Source organism: Megalobrama amblycephala, linkage group LG1 (assembly GCF_018812025.1).
Source record: "Megalobrama amblycephala isolate DHTTF-2021 linkage group LG1, ASM1881202v1, whole genome shotgun sequence".
Classification (NCBI taxonomy): Eukaryota; Metazoa; Chordata; class Actinopteri; order Cypriniformes; family Xenocyprididae; genus Megalobrama; species Megalobrama amblycephala.
Window position 1 is genome coordinate 64,059,677 of NC_063044.1, and position 13,661 is coordinate 64,073,337.

Sequence of the window (13,661 nt, forward strand, 5' to 3'; positions counted from 1 at the left end):
TGATCCGAAAACACCGACATACAGTACTATACAAGTAAGCCAGAGTTCAGCGATCTTCATTTGAGATATTCTGCTTAAATTAAAGTGTTATTCAGTCAGTCTGTGATGAGTCTAGATGAGGTAAAATAAACCATGCATATGAATCGATATTCTGTTGATTTGTGTTTATTGGTGAAACTAATAAAATGTAAAAATAAATTTCCCAAATGACAACAATGTAATTAAAATTGAGCAAAATAATAATTTTTATAATTTTAACTATTGCACAGTATGACAAAAATGTGTAAGTTTCCACACCATCTCTCATCCATCTTTTTTGTGTTGAGTGGTATGGGAACGAACAGTCGCTAACCAGATCTAGGGCCTGATTAAAACGCATGGTTTTATGATGGTAGCGGCATCAATAAATGTGTTATGTAATTAAGTAAAGCTTTATTTATATAGCACCTTTTAAAACAGTGTTTACAAAGTACTTTACAGAATAGAAATACACAAAGAAAACTAAACATACATGCACATATAGAAATAAGATAATACAGTAAATACAATTAAGATAATAAAATTAAGTACAGACCAGATAATAGAAATAAGATAATGAAATACAACAATAAAATGAGTCAAGGAAAGGCCCTTGTGTTTTGAGATACTCTTCAAAAGTGCACAGTGAGTCGATGGCTTATAGGTTGTCAGGAAGAGAGTTCCATAGCTTGGGGCCGAAATAACTAATGACTGACTCGCCAATTTTTAGCTGTGTCTTAGACACAACCAACAAATTACTATTTGATGTTCAGAGCGAGGAGCTTTACAAATCGATTGTTTTGAATCAGTGGTCCAGAGCGTGAAAGTCATGTGATTTCAGTAAACGAGGCTACGTTACATCATAAGTGTTTTGAAACTTCAGTGGTTCACCACTGGGGGGCGTGAGTTTGGCAGTTTGATTCACGCTCCGAACCACTGATTCGAAACAAGATTCGCAAAGCTTCATGAAGCAGTGTTTTGAAATCACCCATCATAGATATTGTTGAATAAAGTCGTTATTTTGTTTTTTTGGAGCACAAAAAGTATTCTTTTTGCTTCATAACATTAAGGATGAACCACTGTAGTCCCATGAACTGTTTTTAATATGTTTTTAGTACCTTTCTACACAATGTCAGTTACGCTTTCTTCCTAAGTTGAATACAGAAGGCGGTCTGGTGGAAGCAAGATATTTTACTCTATAATTGTATATAACTTTAGAACTTATAACTTCTATTTATTAATATAACTCTGATTGTGTTCATCAGAAAGAAGAAAGTCATATACACCTAGGATGGTTTGGGGTAATTTTCATTTTAAAGTGAACTAATCCTTTTAAGTCTGGGATTATAAAATGAGTGAGGAAAACATAGCGTAGCTGTTTAAAGAGGGATTCAAACATGTTTCCAGAGCCAATAAATTTATGAATGCATGTTAGTATTTAAGTGATATGATAAGACTGAATATGATTTGACAGTACATCAGTTGATGTAATTTGCTTCATAAACTGCAGCTGAGTGTCATAATTGGATTACATGAGATGAGAGTGTGATCAGAAACCTAGTGATGTACTGACACAGATTAGATTAGAGAAGGGCAGATTTTATTACAAGTAAAGTAAATAATTAAACACTAAATTACAAGGAAATGTCAATATTTTTTTTATTTTTTTTTATTACAAATTTCACCAAAATAGAGCAGAATTCTACATTTATGCATTTGGCTGTGCTTTTATACATAGCAACTTAAATGATTGCGTTCTAGTTTTGTTCCCATGTTTTTTTTTCCTTGTATATAAGTAACGGTTAGCGCAGATCACATGAAGAGACAGCATGATTTTTGTTTTGGATATTTTCATTGGTGGCTTATTGTGAGGAATATCCCACAAATGAGTTCTGGAGGAACAAAAACGTTAGGCATCCTAGATAAATTTTCCACAAGGGTCATTAAAAGCGAGTCATTATGTTTTCTTTGAACTGTGCACATCAGCAAGAAACATATTATCTATTTGACAATTTAGTTTATGCTGTGTATTTTAATTAATGCATATTTATTTTAATTACATTCTTTTTTCCTTCCCTAATATGCTATGGTGCCCCCTGGAGGTCTGTGTATAACTTTGAATAACATCTGAATTAGACTTTCAGTCTCAAAACTCTGCACAACTGTGTTTGTCTTTTTCTTTAATTTCCTCTAATTTTTTTATTCTTTATCCTGAGCTGAGATTAAATTAAGAGATTTACATAAATTCACAGATTAATTTGACTGAATTATCCACTGGCTGCATCAGCACACACACTCTGTCGATCCGTACGGCAGAGGGAATCTCCCTCAGTGAGTCATTAGGGGCTACTACTAGGTTTAATGGGGGACTGCTGGATGGTGTTACAGCTCTGGGTCTTTGAGGGAATCTCTCAAACCTCTGCCTTATTTGGGAAGGAAAACTTTGGGTGAGTGTGTCCTCGCACATTTACATAGTACCCATACCTTCCCTCCCACACAGATGCCCACACAGTTTGGACCTTCAGCACATGGCAGGGCAGTTTATCACCCACGCCACTTGCTTCTCACGTTAGATTTTTTTTTTTTTCAGTATCTGCACAGTGGCACGTACGAGTTTGTAGTGTCGTGTAATTTTTTAACACTCACTGAAAGCGATATACTACATTAAACAAAAAATCTACAAGTAGAGTGCGCTCAGTGGATTGTACTGTTGTTTAACAAAATACCGATTGTTTGGCGTCTAACCTGACAGACAGCTATGTGAAGAAAGATTTTGGGTTTATCTGTAGGCTGAGCTATCCCTAAAACGTGACAACATAGAAGTCGATCAACAAAAGTCTGATTTGGGTCAAATTGTCATCACATCACAACCGTTAAGGTGCCTTTCACAGCGGCTGTCTCATAGTGAGCGTTCCTGTCTGTGCATACCCACATACTAAGGGAGTTTGTTCTTCATGTTCGTCACACTTATTTGCTGATTCGCTCTCATCCCACACCCTCTGAAAACCCACATATCCGTTTGCAAAAGAAATGAAGGAACACGTCCAAGCACAAGAGTGCTGACAGGGCTGGGACGGCGCGCACACTCGAGTTCCATGTCACTGACTCACTTGGAGCTATTAGCGGGCCTGTTTGTCCCTTAGGTGAGAGAGAAATGCTCACTATGCTTGTGTGTGTCTGTCTGTCAGGCATGAATCGTTAATGTCCCTGTGCTCTTCTCCCAGCTTTAGAGAGAATTGGGTATCCTTTAGTCTGATGCACACGTCTTGTTTGTGTTACTGTTTGAGCAAGACAGAAGGTCTTCTCGGCACATTATTGAGGATTACATAAATCCCAGAGTGAGCGAGTTTGTCTTATTTGTCAGTGTGGGTGAGTCTCCGTATGTTTCCAGCGTGGGCGAGCATGTGGGTTATTCTAGTGTGGGCGAGTGTGTCTGATTTCAGAGTGGGCGACTGTGTATGTCCCACCCATGTGAGTGAGAATGCACATTTGGACGTTAATGTTGCCACTCTATCTGTCTAACATGCTGACCAGATACTGGCGCACTTCCATGGCCACTCCTGAATGATTGAGAAATTCTGTTTACCTAAATAGAAGATACGTCTAGGCTATGTTCAGACGACCAGTGTTTGGGATTCATAAACATCTTTACCAGCAGGTGTGTCTGTTCATACAACAACAAACAGCAAACAACAAACATAATGGCAGATGAAGAACTTTTCTCTTTAAGTAAGACACTTGAGTTTAGTGAAGTATTCTTGGATCCTGCTAAAAGACAATACTTTTTTGACAACAATGAGGCTTTGGAGATGATAGATGTTGAATCTCGTATGGGAAAATTAAGGAGTGCCTAAAACAGTATACAATACTGTTGCACTGTTTGAAAAATGCCATTTTAGTGTGCAGACATTATTTTTCTTTTTTCATTTATTGTTTTGGACCTGAGCCCAATTGGGGTTTTGGATGTGCACACCTTTTCTTTTTCTTTATGCTTGCACTTTAAAACAAATGTCTAAATGTCTGTTCAATAGTTTCTGTGTAACAGAAGGCACACTTTATTAATTGTGGTGCTTCTAACTAAGCGATAAAAAGCTGTTGCAAATGCTTTTTACGAAATACACGCTGATGTTTGCACCAATACAAGTGCAACACTTCACATTTTAGTAACAAATTCAATGTACTACCTTTTTCTCAGCATCTCACAATATTTGGTCATGTGAGTTCCTGAACATGATGAATGATGGGATATGCTTAGCTTAAAATACTGCTACAAAGTTGTATTAGAGAGAGTGTGGATTTAGTGAGCATCGATGGCACTGAGCTCTAGCATTTTGAGACCTGGGTCCTGTGGTAATTTGGGACAGTCCCGGAATCATTACTGAACTGACTGCCTCACTGAACCCTGAATAATTTGAACTGAATGGAGAACAGTTACTGTGTGTACTTTGTCTGACTTAATATATATTCACAACCTATATATTCACAGAATTTATATTCACAAATTATTATTTATTTATTTTTTATAGGCAAGCTATTCAGACATTTATAGGATACTAAACATTGCTGTCTTGCAATCTCTCTTAAATACATCATAGTGTTTCCAATAGGATTTTTTCAGACTATGGGTGTTGGACCTCTGTCCCTCTAGGGTGGTCCGGGGCATTTGTTTAATGGGATGCACTGCATCAGATGTCTGAAAGAGATTCAGGTTTCAACCACTGCTCTTTCAGCTCTAATTGTGATCAAATCACCTCTGTCCAGTGATCTCACATTGGACAGAGGTCCAGTGATCTCACATTTCCTGTTTTGACCCCTGCTCTTCCTCTGTGCTTTGTGTTCCAGGTGCTGAATCAGACAGAGGATCACAGGCAGCGTGTTTTACAGGCGGCTGCCAAAACTGTCCGAGTGTGGTTCATCAAGGTCCGGAAGATGAAAGCCATTTATCACACTCTGAACCTCTGCAACATCGATGTCACTCAGAAGTGTCTGATTGCTGAGATCTGGTGCCCTGTGTCAGATCTAGACTCCATTCAGTTTGCGCTCCGTCGGGGCACGGTGAGGACACACACTCACACATTGTTTGATGTTTTTAGAAACACCCTGAGATCTTTAGCCAGAGGAGGTTGGCATCTTATTCTTCAGGCTGTTACCCTGTATAACTGAATCTAGCAAATCAAATCGCAACGTAACTTTCCCTCAATATAATTACATTTACTCTGTAATGAGCACATCACTGATTCAGGGGCCTGATAAATGAATTGAATTTCCTTTACAGTAAGACATTTAGTATCATTTTAGTATGATATCTGATCTCAAATCAGCATCATAATTGTTACAATTGACCTGTGTCGTTATTTGAACTACTATAATTATATATTATATATTATATACTATGAGGGCTCTGTAAGTAATATGAAAGATGCATTTAGGCTAATTTGAGGAATAATATACAGTAGGCTTATTACTGTTGTAGTTTATGGATGTTTTATAGACCCCATGATATGGCTTGATGGGTTATTGTTGACACACATCCTGTGAACATTGTTGTGGGACATATTGAAGCGATAGGCCCTTTTTTATTTAACAGTAGCCAGCAGCTCTCTGAGCCACCCTGTCACAGGAAGGAAACACTTAAAACATTACCGGATTCAGTATATAGATTTTATCGTATCAGCAAACTTCAATATCGATTGACCTCTAATGTATGTATTGATATATTAATATATAAACTAATTTCGATACTAATTTACCCTGTTTTGCACTTGTTATTAAGTAAAATAATCTGAGATACATGATTTATTTTGAGATTGTATGGGTTTGTTCTGTATGGGCAATGGGCATACAGTATTAATTTTATTTGTGCAGGTCTTAAAGTCTTATATTTGATTTTAAAAACTCTGCAGATACCCTGATGTAAGATGTATTACACTGGAGCTGTATTTAGTACATTTAACATTGGTATGTTAAGATCACATATATTATCATCACACACGTGTTGTCTCTAAGGAGTAACCTATTTGTTGAATGTCATCACATTCAATGACTCACACTTTGTAAACATGACTTTAGCTTCTATTATCCCTGAACACAGACACATGCACACGGGGGACTGAGTGTTAGGACGGAATGCTCAGATGCTTTTACATTGAGTCATGAGACCCCTCAGATCAAAGTTTGAATTTTCCTGTGGTCAAGAGCAGCTGAAACCTGATCCTCCTCTTGCAGTGCCACAAATGGACTCTGTCCATCACTTCTGCTCTGCTCTGGTGTAAAAATGGATAAAATGATGGATGCAAAAGAAAAAAAAAAAAAGGAAAAAAAAAAAAAAAAAAAAAAAATATATATATATATATATATATAAAAGAACATGAAATTAAAAAGCACAACATGTAAGAACAGTGTTCATGAAATTAAAAGCACAACATGTAAGAACAGTGTTATATATCTTGTTGACTTGTGTACTTACATTATCCAAGACGTTTCCAAGAATGTTTAAATCCAGAGAAATAAGCAATTTTAACCAAGACATGGACCGTGTCTGTGCATCGCCTATTAATGACATCATACCCGCGTTTCCCTTGATTTTCGGTTTTATTTTGTAGAAACCATGGAAACACCAGAGACGCTTTAATATATTTTATGTTTTAATAGATGAGGGAACAACTGTTTGGATACATTTATAGACTGAAATCTAATCATTGTTATATACAGTAGCTCAACACATTTAGTCTTATTGTGTGAATAATATTGATCTAGCTTACTTCAGTGTGCAACAAGTGTCTCATAGCAGCCACCTAGTGAACGCACAAGAGTAACGTTTTAACATAATTTTCTACACACTCAAATGTATCTAATTTGATAAACAGTGCTGCGTTACCCCGCATGCGCTTGACGGGAAGAAGCAGAAGCGGCGACTGTGGAATAATAAAAGTTTTGCTGCTCTCGAGATGTCGCGCTTGTCTCTCATTAGCAATCGCTCCAGTGGCCTCATTCAGCTCCGACATCAGACTCTACTTCATACCACAGTAACATTAATAATCTCATCTATGAACATGATATCTGCCCAAGTCCCATCAGATTCTTTTCTACCGGCTGTGAGGTGAAGACGACATCTGCCTTGATTCCGCGCTCAATCTCGGCATCATCAAGCTACGCCTTTGTTTTGAATAAGCGACCTCCAGCGGTAGAAAATTACATTGTTCCTTTAATTGGAAAATACATCTTTTTCCTTAAGTTAAAATATGCATTTAAAAGACTGTTTATATCGTACATACAGTGCTTTCATTTCATAGATATTGAGTCAGAGTGATTTTGTGTCAGCACTGTCTGAATCTGAAATCTGAACTTCCACTAAACCTACATGAACCAAACTTGCTTATGATTTATGCTGATTTATTATACAGTTTGTTTAAACAGGCAAAAAGCACTCGAATATGCATGGTACGCATGACCTACAGTGAATTGGTTGGTCTCAGGATGATATAGTTTGTGTGCTGAAGATCCCTTGAGTGATAGATTCTAGATTCTCATAGCTTACTCACAGCAGAAGGTGTGTGCAAGTTAAGGATGCCTCTGTGAGGTCGGGATTCTCACGCCTTACAGAAGGACTGTGAGGGTGGAGTGAGTGTAATGTCTGTAATCCCTGCGGTGAGAGGTTGTAGTGTAAGGGTCAGAGGTCATTGGAATGTTTACCTCGTAAGAGTCACATCGTAAGAAGATTAACTGCTCATGCAAATTCACCTTCTGTTCTTCTGTGTCTGCCTCTGTCTTTATAGGATTAAAATAGGTTATACATAGTGGCAGCAACCTACAGATGGTTTCTTACAGCCAACGGAGGACCAATTTGTAAATCCATGCAAACCATGCAAAAATGTAGCTTCCATCTGAACCTAAACTAGAAGTGTAATAGTGTTAAGTCCATGTAGGCAGTGTGTTGAAATGTGAGGGATTGTGCATGCGTTCTAGTTCAAAGCCTGTCCTTACACATGACATTCTTTCTCATGCCTTATTTAACTAGCAGCTATTAATATCAGCTGTCTTGCACATTGCCTCCACACACACACTTACATGCTGTAGACTTCACCTAATACTCAAGTTCAGTTCACAATATGCAGAATATTTTTAAAATTTAAGCAAACAAGTGACACTGTTTCCACAGATAAATACCACACATAAATACGATGTAGAGTTGCAAAGATGAGTGAAACATTTATAAATGTGGTCATGCATACAACTGTACTCCACTGTTTACTGGGAAGCAAACTGGAGCATTTATTTTCATGCATGGCTGTTTGTGTTCAATTCCGCTCCATTTCATGCAGGAGAAAAGTGGATCCACTGTTCCCTCAATCCTGAACAGAATGCAGACCAAACAGACCCCACCCACCTACAACAAAACCAACAAGTTCACCTCTGGCTTTCAGAACATCGTTGATGCCTACGGTATCGGAAACTACCGGGAAATCAACCCAGGTAACCCTGAACTCTAACCTTTAGTCACAGAGCAAGTCCCAAAGTCCTCCGCAGTGATTAATTAGCATACAGATTTTCTGTAGGTGTCACAACATTGTTTACATCCATGTTTGTGCTCATGTGCTCAGCTCCATACACCATCATCACCTTCCCCTTCCTGTTTGCGGTCATGTTTGGCGATCTGGGTCACGGTGTACTCATGACATGTGCTGCACTTTATCTGGTACTGCGAGAGAGCCGATTAATTGCCCAGAAAAATGACAATGAGGTATCCATCCACCCATCCATCTATGCACCCGTCTCATTATTAATGTTTGTCCTTATTCAAATCAGATATTTTTCATGTCCAGTAGCCTTTATGTATATATAGATCCTGAATATAGAAAACATTGATCATAATTGTGTTTAACTAGTGATTTTGTTAATTTAGCATGAAAATTAAAGCTTTGACTTGAAGAATAAAACAGACAGCTCTCATTATGGGTTATTTCACTGGCAAAGCTAAAGGTGAAATTTATTATAATAGGTTAGTGAGAAGCTTGTTTCATTAAATACCCTCATGTCGTTCCACACCCTTAAGTCCTTCGTTCATCTTTGGAACACAAATTAAGATTTTTTGATGAAATCCAAGATGTTTTTGATCCCCCATAGAAAGCAACATAATTACTGTCATTCAAGGTTCAGAAAGGTAGTGAAGTCATTGTTAAAATAGTTGATGTGACTACAGTGATTCAAACTAAGCGATGAGAATGCTTTTTGTGCGCAAAAACAAACCAGAAATAACGACAGAAGCGTTGCACTGTGTACAACATCAGCTGCCTAGGAGAATGAGAGAGAAGAGAAGAAATTGTTGAATAAAGTCGTTATTTTTGTTTTGTTTTTGTGCACAAAAAAGTATTCTCGTCGCGTCATAGCATTAAGGTTTATTTTAATGATGTCTTTACTACCTTTCTGGACTTTGAATGTGGTAATTACGTTGCTTTCTATGGGGGATCAGAAACCTCTCCGATTTCATCAGAAATATCTTCATTTGTGTTCCGAAGATGAACGAAGGACTTACGGGTTTGGAACAACATGAGGGTGAGTGATTAATGGCAGAAATTTAATTTTTGTGTGAACTAACCCTTTAAGTTAAAGGATTTTACAAGATTATTTTCTTATTTAATGACTAAAAAACATAGTCTGATAATTTACAGTTTAGGCCTAAATTGTGGCTTTTAAATGACTATAATTATTCAATTATAATATATATTTATAAATATAATTTAATTATTAATTTTATATATTATTAAATAATATAATACAGGTATCTCTATTCATATCAGCCATACTGGCCTTGATAGTACTTGGTAAATAATATGCCATTTTATATAAAAAACATTATTTAAAATCTAGTTTCTTTTTGTTGATTATACATTCATTTGACCATCACAAATCACAGTGTTCTTTCTCTCTCTAGATGTTTAGCATGATATTTGCTGGCCGTTACATTATTCTCCTGATGGGGATATTTTCAGTGTACACTGGGATTATCTACAACGACTGTTTCTCCAAATCTCTCAATGTCTTTGGCTCAGGCTGGAGTGTCAGACCCATGTTTGGAATAAAAGGAGACAACTGGACGTGAGTTGTTCGTTCCATCCTTTTATTTTACATAGAGTCAGACTTATCTCACTCAGCTCTGTTTTTTATTTTTATTTTTTTTATTTTGAGGCCATCAAAAACCTTATGTTTGATTTAGTTCTCATAATCAGCCACTTGTTTGAGTGGGAAGGGATCAGATTTATCATTCAGATCAGATCTTCATGCATAGCTATTAATTTATGACTATTTTTAACATGGGATTTTCCATCAACTCAATCAGGTTTGAGACACTGAAAGATAACCGGATATTACAGCTGAACCCTGCTGTGCCAAACGTGTTTAATGGGCCCTATCCAATTGGCATCGATCCAGTAAGCACCTAGTTTCTAAACTCTTCTGTAGCAAAGATAGTCTAACTTCAGTCCTTTAATATGTGTTTTACTTTCTTCTCTCACAGATCTGGAACATTGCCACCAACAAGCTGACGTTTCTAAACTCCTTCAAGATGAAGATGTCAATAATTCTGGGAGTCATCCACATGACGTTTGGAGTGATTCTCAGTCTTTTCAATCACCTGTATGCACTTGTCCATTTTATTCTCAATAGATCTGTATTCATAATCTATGCTAATTTAAGTCTGTTTGTCTATGTGTGAAGGTACTTCAACAAACCTCTTAACATCTTCCTGGGTTTTATCCCTGAGATCGTCTTCATGATCAGTCTGTTTGGCTACCTGGTTCTGCTCATTTTTTACAAGTGGTTGGCATATGATGCCGCAACCTCAAAAGATGCCCCCAGTCTTCTAATAGCTTTTATCAACATGTGCCTCTTCAGCTACAATGATCCCACTAACAAACCGTTATACACGGGACAGGTACACATACCGAGAGTGTGATTTCAGCAGTATATATGGCAAGTGAGACAACATGACATTTAAAACTGATGTTTTGTCTCCCTCTCTTTCTCTGTCTCTGTAGATGGTGGTTCAGAGTCTGCTAGTTGTTATAGCAATCTGCTGTGTACCATGTATGCTTATAGTAAAGACCCTAGTAATGCGCAGGCAATACCTCTGGAGAAAACACCTGGTAAGGACCTGTTTGAGACATACACACCACATTCAGGATTATTACATGCCCGGTTTATTTAGGGCTTTGTGTTTTTATTTTGTAATTTCCGTATCCAGAATGAGACATATGTGGGATGTGGAGTGTTTAGATTGTGAACATGAAATATCATTGCTCCATCTCTAGGGAAGTTCTTCAAAATAATGTCCACACAGATGTTTCGTAAGCTTCATAAGTGTGATTTCCAGGCCTAAAATGCAATTTATTCCTGTGGTTGTAAAGCTGAATTTTCAGCATCATTACTCCAGTTTTCAGTGTCACATGATCCTTCAGAAATCATTCTAATATGATGATTTGCTGCTCAAGAAACATTTTTTCTTATCAATACTGAAAACGTTTTTTTTTTTTTAGAATTATTTGAAGAATATAAAGTTCAAAAGAACATTTATTTGAAATAGACATTTTTGTAAAGTGTCTTTACTGTCACTTTAGATCAATCATAGCTCAATAAAAGGAAAAAAATCTTTAGAGCTGTAGTGTAATTTTTTAAAATTATGCTCAGTTCTAAAGTATTTCTTCAGCTAAAATGTCTTTTTGAGTGCGATCTCTATAAAATCTATCATAAACTACTGAATAACTCACATAAATGTAATGAGTGGGAACCCTGATAACCTGAAAACCCATATGCTAGATTAATATATAATGGCTCAGCTATGACCTAGTGTGACTTTTGCCACAGGGAACGCAAAACTTTGGGGGAATCCGTGTGGGTAATGGCCCCACAGAGGATGAAGCTGAGATCATCCAACATGACCAGCTTTCCCAAAACTTAGATGATGAGCCTGAGGTAAGGGAAAGATTCTCTTTTTTCATCTGTTTGTCTGTCACTCTCTTAACTAGGCTATAGAATAAAATAGAATTAATACTTTTGTCTTACTAATTAAATGGATTACCCATGCTTGTTTCCTTTTTGTTTTACCAAGATGCTTTGATGTAGCATTAGTTTGTGAAGTCTTAACAATAGTCTTTCTATAGCCAAAGAATGACATCTGTTCTGCCGACCCAAGAGCATATTTATGTGGGTAATGGTTTGGGTCTGGTTTTTCTGTTCTACACTCCATGTCTTTTGATCTTGAGAATAGCCTAACATTTTATTATAACAGTAATTAAAGTGAACTTCATTATAGTCTATGTGTAACTTGTTACCACCCACACGGTGACATGCTACACCAGGGTACCAAAAACTGTTGCAGTTGGCAGTGGGGTCAGCAGCCTGCAGTGGGCATTCCATTCTGTGACTCACTGGATCTGTGATCTGCATACCAGTGCTGGTCTAAACTGGGTCAGCCCCTTTTAAAAGCACTATCTCTCCCCCCAACCACTTTATCCCAGGGCAACCAGTCTCAAAACACTAAACAAACACCCACCCAACTAATTGGGCTTCTCTTCTCTGGAAATAAAAATGGAGGCAGATAATAAACCATTTATACTGTTACCTGCTATATTTTAAAGGGTTAGTTCACCCAAAAATAATCACTCACCTTCATGTCGTTCCACACCCGTAAGACCTTCGTTCATCTTCGGAACACAAATTAAGATATTTTTGATGAAATCCAAGGTTTTTTAATCCCCCATAAAAAGCAACGTAATGATTAATTATTCAAAGGTGCCAGAAAGGCATTTAAAGACATCATTAAAATAGTCAACGTGACTGCAGTGGTTCAACCTTAATGTTATGAAGCAACGAGAATACTTTTTGTGCGCAAAAACAAAACAAAAATAATGACTTTATTTAAAGGCGCTCTAAGCGATTCTGAGCGGAGTAACTTCGAAGTGTTGTCAAACAAAACAGAGGCTAGCTAGACCCTCCCTCCTACTCCTCCTGGCCCTCCCCTCCGTGCTTCCTGAAACAGTCATGAACGCGCATTTAAAATGTAAGTAGCTTGCGTATTGACGCTGCTTGTCGGTTATTGGCTGGAGCATGTTTATTATGTTAAGTGGTCCAGGCTGCACCAGTTTGTTTTTATTGCAGTTTTCGGAGCTTGTGGCGACTACAGAGACCGCGTTTTTTTACAGTGTGTTCAGGGGACAGGCAGCTAGTGCATAGTGAGGAGATGTTTGCGGTATGTGACAAAAAAAAATTGGGCCTAAAAACGCGTCAAATCGCTTAGAGTGCCTTTAACAATTTCTTCTCTTCCCTGTCAGTCTCATATGCAGTTTACACAGTGAACGCAGTTCAGCGCCTCCAGGTTCTACGTCAGAACGGCGGCTCTGTTCATGTGAGAACCACAACACTTGTGTGATGCTGATGCAGGAGCCGGCCAATACTGAGCCGGGGCTCGGACATAAACATGGAAGCACTGCATACGAGTCTGACAGGGCAGAGAAGAAATTGTTGAATAAAGTCGTTATTTTTGTTTGTTTTTTGCGCAAAAAAATTATTCTTGTCGCGTCACAACATTAAGGTTGAACCACTGCAGTCACGTCGACTGCTTTAACTGCCTTTAATACCTTTCTGGACGT

The 13,661-nt window shown here is 37.7% G+C and overlaps 1 protein-coding gene across 5 annotated transcripts in view; it reads left to right on the top strand.

The window, feature by feature from the left end:
- Positions 1-13,661, top strand: part of atp6v0a1a (ATPase H+ transporting V0 subunit a1a) — a 31,979-nt gene that overhangs the window by 14,240 nt on the left and 4,078 nt on the right. For all 5 annotated transcript variants that reach the window (XM_048209234.1, XM_048209244.1, XM_048209252.1 and 2 more), the window contains 9 exons: positions 4,861-5,073; positions 8,340-8,490; positions 8,619-8,758; positions 9,950-10,113; positions 10,355-10,445; positions 10,532-10,650; positions 10,732-10,948; positions 11,052-11,159; positions 11,878-11,985. In XM_048209234.1, the coding sequence (XP_048065191.1) occupies positions 4,861-5,073; positions 8,340-8,490; positions 8,619-8,758; positions 9,950-10,113; positions 10,355-10,445; positions 10,532-10,650; positions 10,732-10,948; positions 11,052-11,159; positions 11,878-11,985 (1,311 nt within the window). The remainder of the gene's footprint in view (positions 1-4,860; positions 5,074-8,339; positions 8,491-8,618; positions 8,759-9,949; positions 10,114-10,354; positions 10,446-10,531; positions 10,651-10,731; positions 10,949-11,051; positions 11,160-11,877; positions 11,986-13,661) is intronic.